The sequence below is a fragment of the Panicum virgatum genome, chromosome 7N, assembly GCF_016808335.1.
Source record: "Panicum virgatum strain AP13 chromosome 7N, P.virgatum_v5, whole genome shotgun sequence".
In the NCBI taxonomy this organism is placed as follows: Eukaryota; Viridiplantae; Streptophyta; class Magnoliopsida; order Poales; family Poaceae; genus Panicum; species Panicum virgatum.
Window position 1 is genome coordinate 24,138,444 of NC_053151.1, and position 13,674 is coordinate 24,152,117.

Below are 13,674 nucleotides of genomic sequence, written 5' to 3' on the forward strand. Positions count from 1 at the left end.
AGCTGCAAACTACCCAAAATCCGGATATAATAACGATGCATATCCTTGCTAATGAAATGGTGGAAATACATAACGGTTTGTTCAATGGAAAGGCATCAGACCCGATCAATTCAGATTGATAGGAAAAATTCCAACACATCCAAAGGGATATCCCCAGCCATCCATACAAAGCATAAAGTAGCTTGTGATGCCTTACTGTAAGGTGTATATAATAATGTGACAGCACAAACAAAACTATAATATTGACAATCTAGAAAGACTGAAAGGTATTATTCTACAATGCACTGCACAGCATTTTTATCCCGAAGCATGTTGGTCAGACTTAGCAGCCAAAAGATAATTTGACCACAGTTTAAGTGCCCTTTGATAACTAATACATGATACAACTTAATCAGAGAAACAACTTAATCAGAGAAGTGTTCAGCACCAGGACTGCAGGAAAATTCTCATAGCTACAGCAAGTATCTAAAGGAGCACATCTCATTTTAACTATATTGTCAGTAACGTAAAGTTTATTAAAAAACCTAGCTTAGTCTACATGAAAACAAAAAGGTGAAATTGCATCATGAACTAAAGGTTGTGATCAACTGTGATTTTGTCCTATTAAAAAATTAGCACACTGCTTCAATATCCATTTCTCACCCCGTTTCAGAATTTTCATACTCACGCTCTTAATGATTACTGAGCCATCCTCACACTCACGCCTTCTAGCGATAGCGAAATATGTAAAGCTGATGCTTTTTACAAACCTCCAGACTCTTGACAAATATTGACTGAAAAATATAATGAATCCTTGCTCCACCAGAAAGTTTATCTGTTGAAATCCTGTTTTTTCCCTCCACCATGGAAGAAAAAGCTGAAAATAGGGGGGGCAAACAGTGTTAAAATAATATAGCATTGAGAGAATTAAACTGGAAGATAAATAGAAGAGATAAATAGAGGACATCACATTGTATGAGCAACAACCTTACAAATATTCCTTCTGTTCCAAATTATAGGTCAGTTTGGCTTTTCTAAGTACATAATATTTCATATGTATCTAGACAGCGTATATCTAGGTGCATAGCAAATGCTATGTATCTAGAAAAGCCAAAACAACCTATAATTTGGAATGGAGGGAGTAAGTACTTCAAATTTTAATGTGATGCAAGCTAAAGAGTTACATATTAAGAAGAACAATAAGTAAAAAAACAGATGACTACTAGTTGTTGGCTCGTTGCAACCAGAAGAATATAAGAATAATAACTTAAAATCCTTTAAATATTGAACGGGACTACAAATGTTTTGTTGCACTAGCAAATACGGCATCATCATAATAGAAACTTGTGCTTCTAATATCAAAATAAGATGCCAAATAAAACAAAACGTTGTAATTAAGGTTTTTACGAAGGCAGAACAAATTAGTTTCTCACCTTCACAATATTTTCTCAATATATTCAATAGTTTAACTCCCTGACCAGCCTGCATCCATCAAGATCAAAAATTTAAGATTAAAAGGCTAATGGTGTAACTACAGTATATTTCAAAAGATTACACAAATGTGTTGAATATTATATTAAAATCATTTCAAGAAAATACTCTAATTTGATCACTTTTAAGGTCCATTTGTTATATGTGTTATATCTTCTGACTGCCACATCCCACTTATAGAAATGTCCACATAAATTGCCTCATCAACCATAGTGGCATGACCTGAGTGACAAGAGAAACAATGCAGTATAACCAAGTAGATATGTCTGAGTCTACTGTCAGAAGGCAGTCAGATGACAAAAGGTTTAAATCTTCTTATTATTTCTAGTAGATTTGTGTAGTGTTTACTCAAAGAGAAACACAGACCAACATGTGCATGAGATAGGAGACCAAGAAAGAGCATGAGACTATGGTAATGAAAGAAATCACACATTTGCAAGACATATTCAAGTGGATAAAACAGAACAGAGACATGATACCCATATGCATTGTTCGCCTAAACGGTTGTTTAGCCCGTTTAAACACCGTTTAAACGCTACACAATGGCACACCGTTTCCGTTTAATTGGTTGTTTTCACCGTTTAAACGGCCGTTTTTCCCGTTTAAACACCCGTTTTGCCCGAATAATGGGCTAAACGGTAGGTGACCGACTGTTTACCGTTTAGCGTTTAGGATAACACTGCCCATATGATGTGATTCTCTTATGAAGACATTTAACAAATAGCAAAGGTATATATAGTTAATACATCTTAGTGTACCATGTCAATCCATCAGGATGTAAGTATTACAGTTTGAGAAGTATGGAAACATCTATCAATGAAAATATGTAATTACCGCTGATTCTACAGTATCACCATAGACAGCATGTTCCTTCGCAACTGCTACCAACTGAGCATTGATGCGAGTTTTCAAGCCTGGAAGCATATCTGTGATATGCTTTAGTAGAATCTACAAAAACGGCCATGATAAATCATAATCAGTTGCACAGATAATATCATTAGAAACACACTGACATTATTTGTAGAAACATCACAAATGTAAACAAAGGTGGTTATATACAACCACAAATGGTCAAATATTGCAGTACCAAGGCCTTAAATCCTGAAATAAAATACCAATCATCATAATAATGTGATAATTAATATTCTAATCTAGTCTTCAAGATTTTTATTTTTAGGGTATTTGATAGTCGATTATGTCCTATAGATTTGAAAGTTTCACTTTAAGCATGAGCATTTACTTCAAGTAATACTGCACCAGTTGCGAGTTGAGACTTAATCATTCTGCATCAATTGGAGACTGCGAAACCTTTGCTAAGAAAAATGGAATTTTAATATTTATTCAGAATATTAACAGATAAATCCAGGGTGGAAAAAAACAGTGCATACAAAGGCAAAGTATAATTAGTTGATATTTAACAGTTATACCATATTTAGTTTCTTGGCCAATTGAGGAACACCACAACAATGTGCAAGACCATGATAAGCCTGTTAAGCACAAAAAGATGAAAACAAATTAAGGAAAAGTACCGATCCAGAATAGAAAACATTGCGGAGATAAAATTAAATTTCGTGACATACAGGTAGAGTCGAGAAGAACTTCTCCTCAAAAGCAAGTGCATCTTTGACGCTTCGGTTAAAGTTGATATCCTGTTGTAATCAACTAGTTAAAAGTAAGAACATAAAACTTTAGCAAAACAGCTAAGCAGGTACCAAAACCCTGCTTCTAAGATCATGATCATAAACTAGCAAAACAGCTAAGCAGGTACCAAAACCCTGCTTCTAAGATCATGATCATAAACTCAAAAAAAATGTTATAGCATATAACCAGTATTTCCAATATAAGAAATTTAATTTGTTATTCATAAATGGCAATGATCTCCACAGTTTGTTTCCAGGATACACAAAATCAAGATACCTTAAAACTGAATTATTCAATACAAGTTGCGAAAACTGAATTATTCAATACAAGTTGCGAAAACTGAATTATTCAATACAAGTTGCGTGACTTAAACATAATGCTTCCTTGTGCTTGCAGGATGTTATCAATCAAGCATTACATGAGAGGATATAGAACAAACTACAACAACAACAAAGCTGTTTATCCCAATCAATCTTGTGTAAGACAGCTATAGAAATAACTAGTAACAAGGGGGGGGATTAACAATCAAATATATCAAGGCCTGCGGTTTGTCAAGGAATGTACCTCCTGGCTGCGATTTACAAGACCTACATAACCAAGCTTGAGTGGGATCACATTTCCCAGTAAGAAGTTACGAGCATCAGTGCCCCTGTCCATGATATCTAGCTAAAGAAATTGAAACCAGTTTATCAAAGTGATCATAAAGAAATCGAAGGATTTGTGTACAGTAAAAAATACCTTGGTGATAACACCAATTGTACGAGACCCTGCCAGTAAAACAGCAAACAGTTAAACATTTAAACATAATTGTCTGACCATTACATAGGAACTAGCAATCAAATGCATTATTTAAGTTGCTCAAGTACCATCAGGATCAGCAAGCCTTGCCAGTTGGAGTGCATCAGAATTAGCTAAATCTGCATTTGCTGGGGAGACAGCCAAGATAATACAACTTGGATGCTTAATGTATTGCATGATCATTGTCCTTATTCTTGACTCAATATCACTAGGCTGGTCTCCAACTGGCACCCGTGTTATTCCAGGAAGATCAACCAAGGTGATGTCTAGGACATTTGGTGAAAAGATTTTCAAACGAATTTGTTTCTCAGAAACACCTTTGTTGTCTCCAGCTTCTTTGTCCGTTTCAAGCTGAAAGCAATCAATTTCTTTTATCACGCTAGAACATAGGAAGGCGAACAAGAAATGTTTAAGAATTGTTTCGCATGTGTTATCAATGGAAAAGAGTAGAATAAGATAAATAAAAAATTATATAGCATAGTCCCATGTGTTAAGGCCCATATGCTATAGGCCCATGAGGTCCTCTATATGTTGCTATGTCCACTAATGGAGATCTTATCATTCCAAATCCCCAAGGTTAATAACACCATGGAGTTCAATAACAGTGTCCATACAGTAAGGTAAATAACAAAAACAAGAAGGAATGAAGTAAACTGTTAACAGTTTAACTGGTTGTTGCAGCGAATTTTTAAAAAAAATAATGCACCAAGCACAAATAAAACCAATTCAAAATGCAGTGGAAAGTACTAAGCAAGTAGATTCTTGCAATATTGGTTAACTTTCAGCGCATCATGTAGTGCTCCTCATCGAGTAAACAGGCACTAACATCGTGTAGCTGTCTCACTCAACAAAGCACATTTCCTAAGTACGAAAAGCAAAATATGCACCCTTGCCAAACCTCAGCTGCTCAGCAGCACAACATAGGAAGCAAGTACACAAGACTGCTGAAATGCTCCATACACAGTAGCCTGGCAAATTATCATTATCATGTATGACCCCATTGCATGGTAAATACCATCATCTGTATCATTTGATTTGAGTGGATAAATGGCTAACAAGTGAAACTGCATAGATAGGAATTAAGCAAATCTAGTCCAATAAAAAAAGGGCGTACCCAGTGCCGTAGGCTTCCCGCACTGTGCGGGGTCTGGGGAAGGGTTGTTTTTAAGCCACAAGCCTTACCCACACAAATGTGCAGAGGTTGGGGCTCGAACCCGGGACCTTCCGGTTACAGACGGTAGGCTCTACCGCTGTACCAGGCCCGCCCTTCCAAATCTAGTCCAATACAAATGCATAATAACATTCAAGTGACTCGTGTTGCCGTGCTGGGCAAAAACAAAAACAAAACGCCGCTGCCAACTTGTGACATGGTCATCATCTTTTCCATGTACAGGAATAGACAACTGCACGAGGGTTGACCACAAGTCGCTAAAAGTGCACAGAAGTCTTCATACTAAGTACTCATGAACCCAACAAATTTAGCTAAAATTTCCTTTTGTTAGTTTTTACCAATAATATTTACATATATAAATACGCAAATCATAGGAACTACAGGTTCAGAATGGACGTAACTGTACCCAAATAAAATCCCCTCTCAGCTAAACAGATCTCTTCGAACTCAAGCATTGAACCAAATAAATCGCCTAAACGCAGCAGAAAGCGAACCTGCAGCAACCATAGCAAAACCGCACATACCTGGATCTCGCGCTTGATCTGTTCGAAATCGTGGAACCGGCAGCCGGGGGCGTGGAGGAACTCCCCCCATTCCTCGGGAGCCGAGTGGCGCACAAGCTGGAGCACGAGAGGACGGCGCGTGCAGATGTCGGGGCCCCGCGGGAGGAAGTCGCGGCCGACGAGAGCCTCCAGCACGCTGGACTTGCCGCTGCTCTGCCCGCCGATCGCCGCCACCTGTGGCAGCTCCAGGCCGGCGGCGGCGTCGCCGTCCAGCCGTGCGATGATGTCCTGCAGGCTGTTGACTAGCGGGATCACTGCTTGCCCCACTGTCTCAGGTGCTGCCTCCGCCGCCGCCGCCGACTTCGCCATCGCCGCCGACAGAGTAGGGTTTTCGGAGATGAGTTATTGAGGGAGGGGCGCGGGGTTTTTTCTCTTTTTTCTTTCTTTTGGATTTGTTAGGCTATCCACAGCGGCAAGAGCAAATTTACTCCTCCTCGTTTCCCACGCCCCCTCACATATTTACTGTCTACAGTGCGTCTACAGTGCCAAACAGTACATTTGCTCCTTCATTTGCTCTCTCCACTGTGGACGGTCTTATGGTTTACAGTAAGATTTTTTATGGTTGTTTTTCTTTGCTTCGGGTGCTTGGTGTGAGTCGGTAGGTCTAGCCAAATATAACATATAAAATCGAGAACCGAACCGAAAAATCAAAAATCGAAACCGAACCGAATCGAAACTGAAAATTTTGGTTCCTAGTTCTCAGGAACCGAAATACTCGGTTCGATTCCGGTTCCTAAGTCGGTCAACCGAGGAACCGGCCCATATTATATTTAGTCCATTTTACATATAGTTTTATTGCGTTTTCACGTTTTCATTGTATTGCAGTCTATTTATATTACAATACAGTATTAATGTTCAGTTCCAATATATATGTTTCGGATCCTCCTATCACTTATACATTCAAAATTTCCAGTGGAAACATTGCATACTTCAAAATAGGTAAAGAAAAGAATATACCAACATATAAGTTCTTCACGGAGCAACATTTTAAGTAAGATTTTTTTCCAAAGCACAATACAAATGCAGATGTTTACAAATACATATAGTTACTCACGTGTACAGTTCTATTCTTATAAGCACTTTTGACCGACAGAGTTGGCATACCACACGTAATCATAGCTAGCGTATCTCAAGAAATTACCATAAGCGCCTCATTGCTGATAGGCACATCAACCCAACAATACCTATCACTCGTGTCAAATCGGGACCTTCAACCTGGATGAATGAGTTCCATACCAGTTGAGCTATATTCAGTTTATTCAAATAAATTCTCTTATTCGCAAGTAATACGTTACCAAGGTGAAAATTGTGCTTTAATTAGTCTTCTCGTGCTTTCACAACACACTCTACCGTTATTGAATCAGCGTATCGCTGCATACCCATTTTTCGGATGTTGATCTAATACTTTTCAATATGCAGGTACCTTCTTTGGTCTTTACTTCCATTTCTACATGGACAAATAATTCTTTTTGTTTCGCGTGGGAAAAATCTAGGTGAATAATTTGTATTTAGGGCCTGTTTCACAGCACTCAACTTTAAAAAATAATGCTCCACTCCACACAAAAAAAAGTGCTCCACCTCCCAGCTCCACTCCATCATTTTCTCCCCATCATGTTTGGCTGCAGTCCACTCTACCAATTCTTGTGGGCCCAAATTGTCATAGACACCAAGCCCTCTTCTTCCTCATGTGTGCGTGCTACAACCTAGGCGCCTGTGGCCCTGTGCCGGAGGAAACCGCCTCCGCCGGGGCCGGCACCGGGACCGGCGCAGGCGCAGGGGCTCGTCGGCAGCGGCGAAGGAAATGTGGGGGAGCTTCATGGCGGAGGAAGCTACCTTGCGGTGGCCTCGGTTGGGGCAGAGGGGAGGCCGAAGGCGAGGGCACGATGGAGGTGGTCGGTGGTGGAGGTGCAGGCGGTGGTGGTGGCGCCAAGGGAGGGCCGCCAGGGCCCACAACTATAGATCTGCAGGGAGGAGCAGAAGGACTAGGTGCTGGGGAGGAGGACGACGAGGCGCCACGCAAGGAGAAGGCCGCCCGGTGATGCGGGCCCATGGCACAGGGGTGGAGGCGCGTGGGGTGGTGGTCGCGGAGAGGCTTGGAGAAGGGGTGAAGTGCCACCGTGGAGGGTCGCTTAAGGAGGAGGCTCCGGTGATGCCCAATGTCAGTGTGGTAATAGCCTGAGTGTGGAGAGGAAGGCGCGAAGGAGGAGGCCACGTAGGGGTTGAGGGCCACGGGAGAGCGTGGCGGCGGCGGGGAAGAAGGGCAGTGGCGGTGGGGATGCCCGACGGCGGCGAGGCAGCCTACCGCGCCAGCGCTACGGAAGGAGCCGGTGCTGTGGGAGGGGAGGAGACCGTGGGGGCGCATCATCAAAGGAGTTGACTTTCCTAATTTTTTCCATCGCGAACCGGTAGGGAGGGCTGTGTAACCAATGGCAATGGGTAATTTTTCGCAACTCCACCAACTCCAAGTTTTGGTGGAGCACCTCTAGGTTTTTGATGGAATAGAGTTTGTATTTGGTGGAGTGAAGTGGAGTGGAGCAGGTAAGGTGTTTGCACAAATTTTTGTGGAGTGGAGCTAAATTTGGCGGAGTAGAGTGCTGCCAAACATGTTCTAAATGTGGAAGATGGCTTGGACCAAACATATCATTTCATCGAAACCTAATCACAGTTTGGAGCAACTCCAGCTGACATTTTAAACAAGTTTTTCTGCAAATTTGGAAGGTAGGCGTTGAAAAATGAATTCGCAGAATTCCTACTGCATCCTCTCTATTTTCTAAGTTCCATCTACAGTCCCACTTGGCAGCTTAGCTGAACTGCTAAGAAAATGCATATTTCCTTAGGTAGTTTTGTCAAACCGCAAAGGTATATATATTTTCTTGGCTGTTTAGTAACATCATCAAAAAAATGTTATATTCCTTGGCAGCTCTATTTCAGCTGCAGGTAATTCCGGTTTGGGGTAGTGATAGCACATACGAAAGTTTTTCCTTTGCTTTGTCGCGCGTCGCACCCCCGTGCTGTCAGTGTCCTTTCTTCCTCCCAGCATGCCTCCCCTAAACCGAAGCAAAACAAGCCTAGCCATAGCCTGGCCCATGCTTGATGGGCTAAGCCTAGTACACTACCCACCATCCATGCCACGGCAGCCTACCATCCTCGTCACCATGCTCTGGCCATGTGAAGATCAAGCCACCATGGGGCCATGTCCAAAGGCCATTTGCAGATCTCATTGCAGTTAAGTTTCTGTATATATATTAACAGAGAATAATAATCCTTCATTATTCTATACACATGCTAAGTACGCTGCTGCTTACAAACTGCACACCCAATATCGATCTGGTTATTATTAATTCTGTATATCAATCCGCATAGCATGCAGCACACACCAAACTTAATTTATAACTGTATATGTGTGCATATATATGTGGCTATATATATACGGACGCGTATTATTATATGCATCCTACTCGCGTTTATTCTCTTACACGCACGTGCACATTCCATGCATGTGTGCCTCCGACAATACGTACGTACATGTGTAGACGACGTGCATGCAGTAAGCACGACGACGTATGGGCCGGCGGCGGCGACGAAGCAGATCTCGATCAGCCGGCGGCACGGCGGCGGCTGGTGTAATCCCCGGTGAACCTGGGGCCGCCGGAGCCGGACTGGCGCTGGCAGTTGAAGTACATGGCGGCGACGGGCGCGCCGAGGTTGTAGCGGCGGGCGAAGCCACGGGTGTTGAAGTTGTGGCGCCTCGCCGGCGCGAACACCGTCTCCCGGCCGAGCTGCCGGAATAGCATCAGCACCATGCGGTGGATGCCCGTCGCCGGGGCGGGGGGCTCGTAGCATACCAGCTCACGGCCTGCATGCATGCAAAGAATCCAGCAGCAGCAACTCAGCTGATGATGTACCAAAAATCACTCTCAAAATATAATAATAACTACCGGCCACTTTGCAGCAGTTGAGTTCGATACAGTAAGATGTAGACAAAGAGTGATGCACCAGTTAATAAATATTTCGAAATAATGGGGTCGTATGCATCTATATATTCCATGTACCCCTTCATCCACATTGTACTGGTTTCATCATTCGTTGATACATGGAGAATTAGAGTTTATATATATGTTAATGCTCGCCTCATCCGTTTTACACCCTGTTATTCGTCTTATAAAATATAATGTTTTTCAACAGACACTATATTTAGCATCATCCACTAGTAGAAAACAAGCCAAAGGTCCACTCTAAAAGTACCGGTATGAAAATGAATCGGCATAGGTACCGGTTCATCTTCATACCGGTACTTTTGGGGTTGATGGAATCTATGGACGAGCCTTAGATACCGGTTGGTAACACCAACCGGTACCTAAGGCTCACCATAGGTACCGGGTGGTAACTTTTACATTAGTACCGGGTGGTACCATCAACCGGTACCTATGGATGAGCCTTAGGTACCGGTTGGTAACACCAACTGGTACCTAAGGAGCCTTAGGTACCGGTTGGTGTTACCAACCGGTACCTAAGGCTCATCCAAGGGTTACTTCAAAACGAAAATATTTCTCTTCTCATCACAAGTGATGTGTAGGTGAGATGGTAAGAAAGGTGCACGTGACGCAAGAAGTCACAAGTTCGAATCCCAGCCACCACCGCATGCATATTTTTGACAAAAATAAATGCCATTGGTACCGGTTGTGTTACCCGGTGCTAAAACCAAGAGCCTTTGGTCTCGGTTGCGGGGTACCGGTTGGAAAAACCGGTACCTAAGGCTCTATTCAACCGGTGCCTAAGGGCCTTTTTCCAGTAGTGATCTTAAAACTGTATTGAATACAAATATATATTGATATACTTTGTTTCCTATATTTGAAATCAATACACACACACACCCCCCCTTAAACTAATGGAAACAAAAGCAATACAGCATATGCGTGTATGCATATATTGTACATATACGAATCATAGAAGCAGACATGTTACGTTTACTTGTTTTACAAAATGAGAATGTTTGCTGGTGTACTAACCGTATGTATTGTCAGTTGATGCTGGTATGTCAGTCACCATCCTGCGTGGAAACATGAATTGATTGGAAGTTATTGGCGCTACTTGTGCATATAGTATAGAAGAATCTGATAAATAAAAAAAGAATACAATTTTTCAATCTTTAAACGAGAATGCAATACATTGAGAATTTCACTGAAATTTGTGAATTTCGCTATTTTTGGTGGGGGAGGAAATAATACAAACCAAAAATCCATTGTATTGTTACCTTGGTCTTTGTGCTTTTGTTGCAGCCATGCTATTCTAGATTTGATGTGTTCTTTAGGGTGTCTCATGTCTTCCTACTCATTTCATGGATAGACATGGTCACATGTTAACCCCTTTTGAAACTTAAATTACTCAATAATCAGTATATCGTACAAGTCTAGATTAAAATTCTTCAAATTCAGTGTTTTCGCCCACAAACGAAAAGAAAATCAAACCCTAATAACAATACATACACTGAAATTATGGGGAATCGACATCTGCATAAATATTACTAAGATATCGTGTGTGAGCAAAACAACCCAGCAATATAATGGTCTGGGGTTGCCCTACTCACCAGTGCAGGTACTCCCTCAACGTTGGGTTGCTTGGGTTAGGAGCATCGGGATCGACCATCACCTGTTGGCACAATTTTATGCTAAGTTACCACACCACATTAAATAAATACAACCATAACAAAATAAAGGTATATATCCACGATAGCACCAGCATCTGAATTTAACTGGTCAACATAATAATCAACATCTCATGAGTTTACCAGGGTATATGCAACGCGGTAGTCATCTCCTCCAATCTCGACCGTCGGCCTATCGGACACCGCTGCAGAGCGCAACTCCATGCCACTGATAATAGGAGCACCGTTAAATAGGACCATCAGATCAGCGCTGGTGTTAAAGGGGTCCAAGACATCTCCTATGACACGAGCTGTAACCAAGGAATCGCTAGCTGCCATTTCCAGTATTGCTCGCTATGTGCAGAGGTGATCTTGGAGCGAGAGTACTACTGGGCCTTGCTTGTAGGTGTAAGCTGAGAGGGGGTACTATATTTATATATTGATGAGCTACTGAGGGTCAAGCTCAAGCTAACATACCATGAGAAAACAACTGGGTTTAGAATCTTTGGACGGAACCTGGTCTGCCTTGGAGTCTTCGAACTAAAGCTTGGAGATTGCTGGGTATATATTCCCCCGGCCCCTTTGATGGGCGGTGAAGTATACTCCTTGCAACTGGGACGGTCAATTCTCATGGGATTAGTAATATAATATGAAAATATGTTAAGAAAAAAATCCTATATATACATAGATTTAAAGTCAACTTAAAATATTGACTCTGGTTGCTGATCGTGGTTCATTGAGTACATGGATATATAATTATTGGATTTGAGGCATATTTGGCTTTCATCATCTAGGTCGTTGCGCCCGTGCGCCAGGTACCAATTTCTTGTGTGCCTTGTGTATTTGGCTATTATTGGTTGCCACCAAAAGTTTTCATCCAAACACAGTTAGGCAAGTCCCAATGAGGGTTTCATGGTATTAAATTCTATGCTACATCATCAATTTTGCTAACATGGCGAGAATAGAGGAGGGCGTTTCATGGGATGAGAGAATAGTTTCATCCCCATAAAACTCAGTCATACAATACCTAGTCCACATTCTTTGTAACAGTGATATAAAACTGTGCACTGAGACTAACTTTATATAGCAAAAATGAGCACCAATAATGTTTTGCAGAGATGCTGCCCAGGCTTTTTGTTGAGATTGCATTGCCTTGTTAGTTAGCTGCATTAAATTTGTTTGCCCTTTCGGTTAGAATGTTTGAAATCACTATATTCTCCAAATTGATGTCCGACCAATCATCCATTGGATTGGGGCACATATAGGAGAAACTTGGTAGGTAGGGCCTCAATTTTAGAGGCTGTGATCATTTTAGTTTGCTCGCAAGTTGTGCATGAGTACTTTCTTTAAAGGGTTAATTTTGATACTCCTCCGTTAGGACAAGGTCACGGGACGTCTTCTCTTAGTGACATACTCCTGCACCCACTTACTATGTGCCAATAGCTACAACAAAGCACTTTACAACATCAATACCCAGGGTTCCAAAAGATTATTACAAACCAAAAGACACCGTACCCAAGCCAACAAATCAAGGTCAACGATTCAATAAATCCTATAAAAGACGATGGGAAGCCCCTCAACTTTTAGATTTTGCAGCAATCTACTTTTAAGGAATCAAGAAAACTTCGGTCCACAATGCAACTTCCAAATCAGATGTCACAGGGACGGAGGTGCTAAGTGGCTGCATGATCACTGTACTTTAATTTAGTGACGTGCAAATTCACCGTCACTAATGAGCTTTTACAGCCGTCACTAATATCCTGTTCTGATGTAGTGTGACTTTAATTTGCTAACAGGGCGAAGCTAGCTCGACCTATAGCCCATGGTTTGATTGGATCGATAACAATCCATGGTGCCATTTTGATGGCCGGAGGCGATCCATGATGTCGGAAGGCACATGGCAATGTTGAGTGCTTCTAGCAGCTGAGTAGGATCAGAGATCCTAGAGTACTCAGGGTCTATTTGGTAGACCTCCAACTGATTCATTCTTATTCTCTAAGAGAGCTGATTTTTTGACAGAAGTGATTAGCTAGCTCAAAATGATTATCTAAAATTAACTTTATGAATAATAGATACAATATAAGAAGTGAATCAGGAGAAGGCCCAGCTCCCAGCTCCTTAGTTTACTTTCAAGAATCACTCCGCATAATCAACAAAGAATTATTTCTATTGGGGAAAAAGAAGTTGGAAGAGCTTCTTCTAGATTGAGCCTAGAAATTGCTCCAGAAGCTCTGCCTAAATATGACCTCAACCTACAATTTTCTTACTTTTCATAAAAAAACAATTTTCTTAATTACTTGAGGACACTGCTGGGTCTTTGTTAAAGCTGTGTCATTGTAATTCTCTTCTTTATAATAACTTAATGACATACGTGCTAGAAAAAAAAA

The 13,674-nt window shown here is 41.5% G+C and overlaps 2 protein-coding genes across 2 annotated transcripts; both read right to left on the bottom strand.

Moving 5' to 3' along the window:
- Positions 1-835: 835 nt before the first annotated feature.
- LOC120681831 (dynamin-related protein 3A-like) lies at positions 836-6,034 on the bottom strand. The gene is made up of 9 exons (XM_039963469.1): positions 5,605-6,034; positions 3,978-4,260; positions 3,850-3,878; positions 3,676-3,773; positions 3,051-3,119; positions 2,898-2,957; positions 2,305-2,418; positions 1,413-1,461; positions 836-856 (listed from the first exon to the last, which is right to left on the bottom strand). Exons 1-4 carry the CDS (start codon positions 5,950-5,952, stop codon positions 3,723-3,725), a joined length of 711 nt encoding a protein of 236 aa, XP_039819403.1. The 5' UTR covers positions 5,953-6,034; the 3' UTR covers positions 836-856; positions 1,413-1,461; positions 2,305-2,418; positions 2,898-2,957; positions 3,051-3,119; positions 3,676-3,722.
- On the bottom strand, positions 3,128-11,626 carry LOC120681832 (protein FLOWERING LOCUS T-like). The gene is made up of 5 exons (XM_039963470.1): positions 11,432-11,626; positions 11,231-11,292; positions 10,653-10,693; positions 9,277-9,499; positions 3,128-3,526 (listed from the first exon to the last, which is right to left on the bottom strand). Exons 1-5 carry the CDS (start codon positions 11,624-11,626, stop codon positions 3,460-3,462), a joined length of 588 nt encoding a protein of 195 aa, XP_039819404.1. The 3' UTR covers positions 3,128-3,459.
- Positions 11,627-13,674: the final 2,048 nt, after the last annotated feature.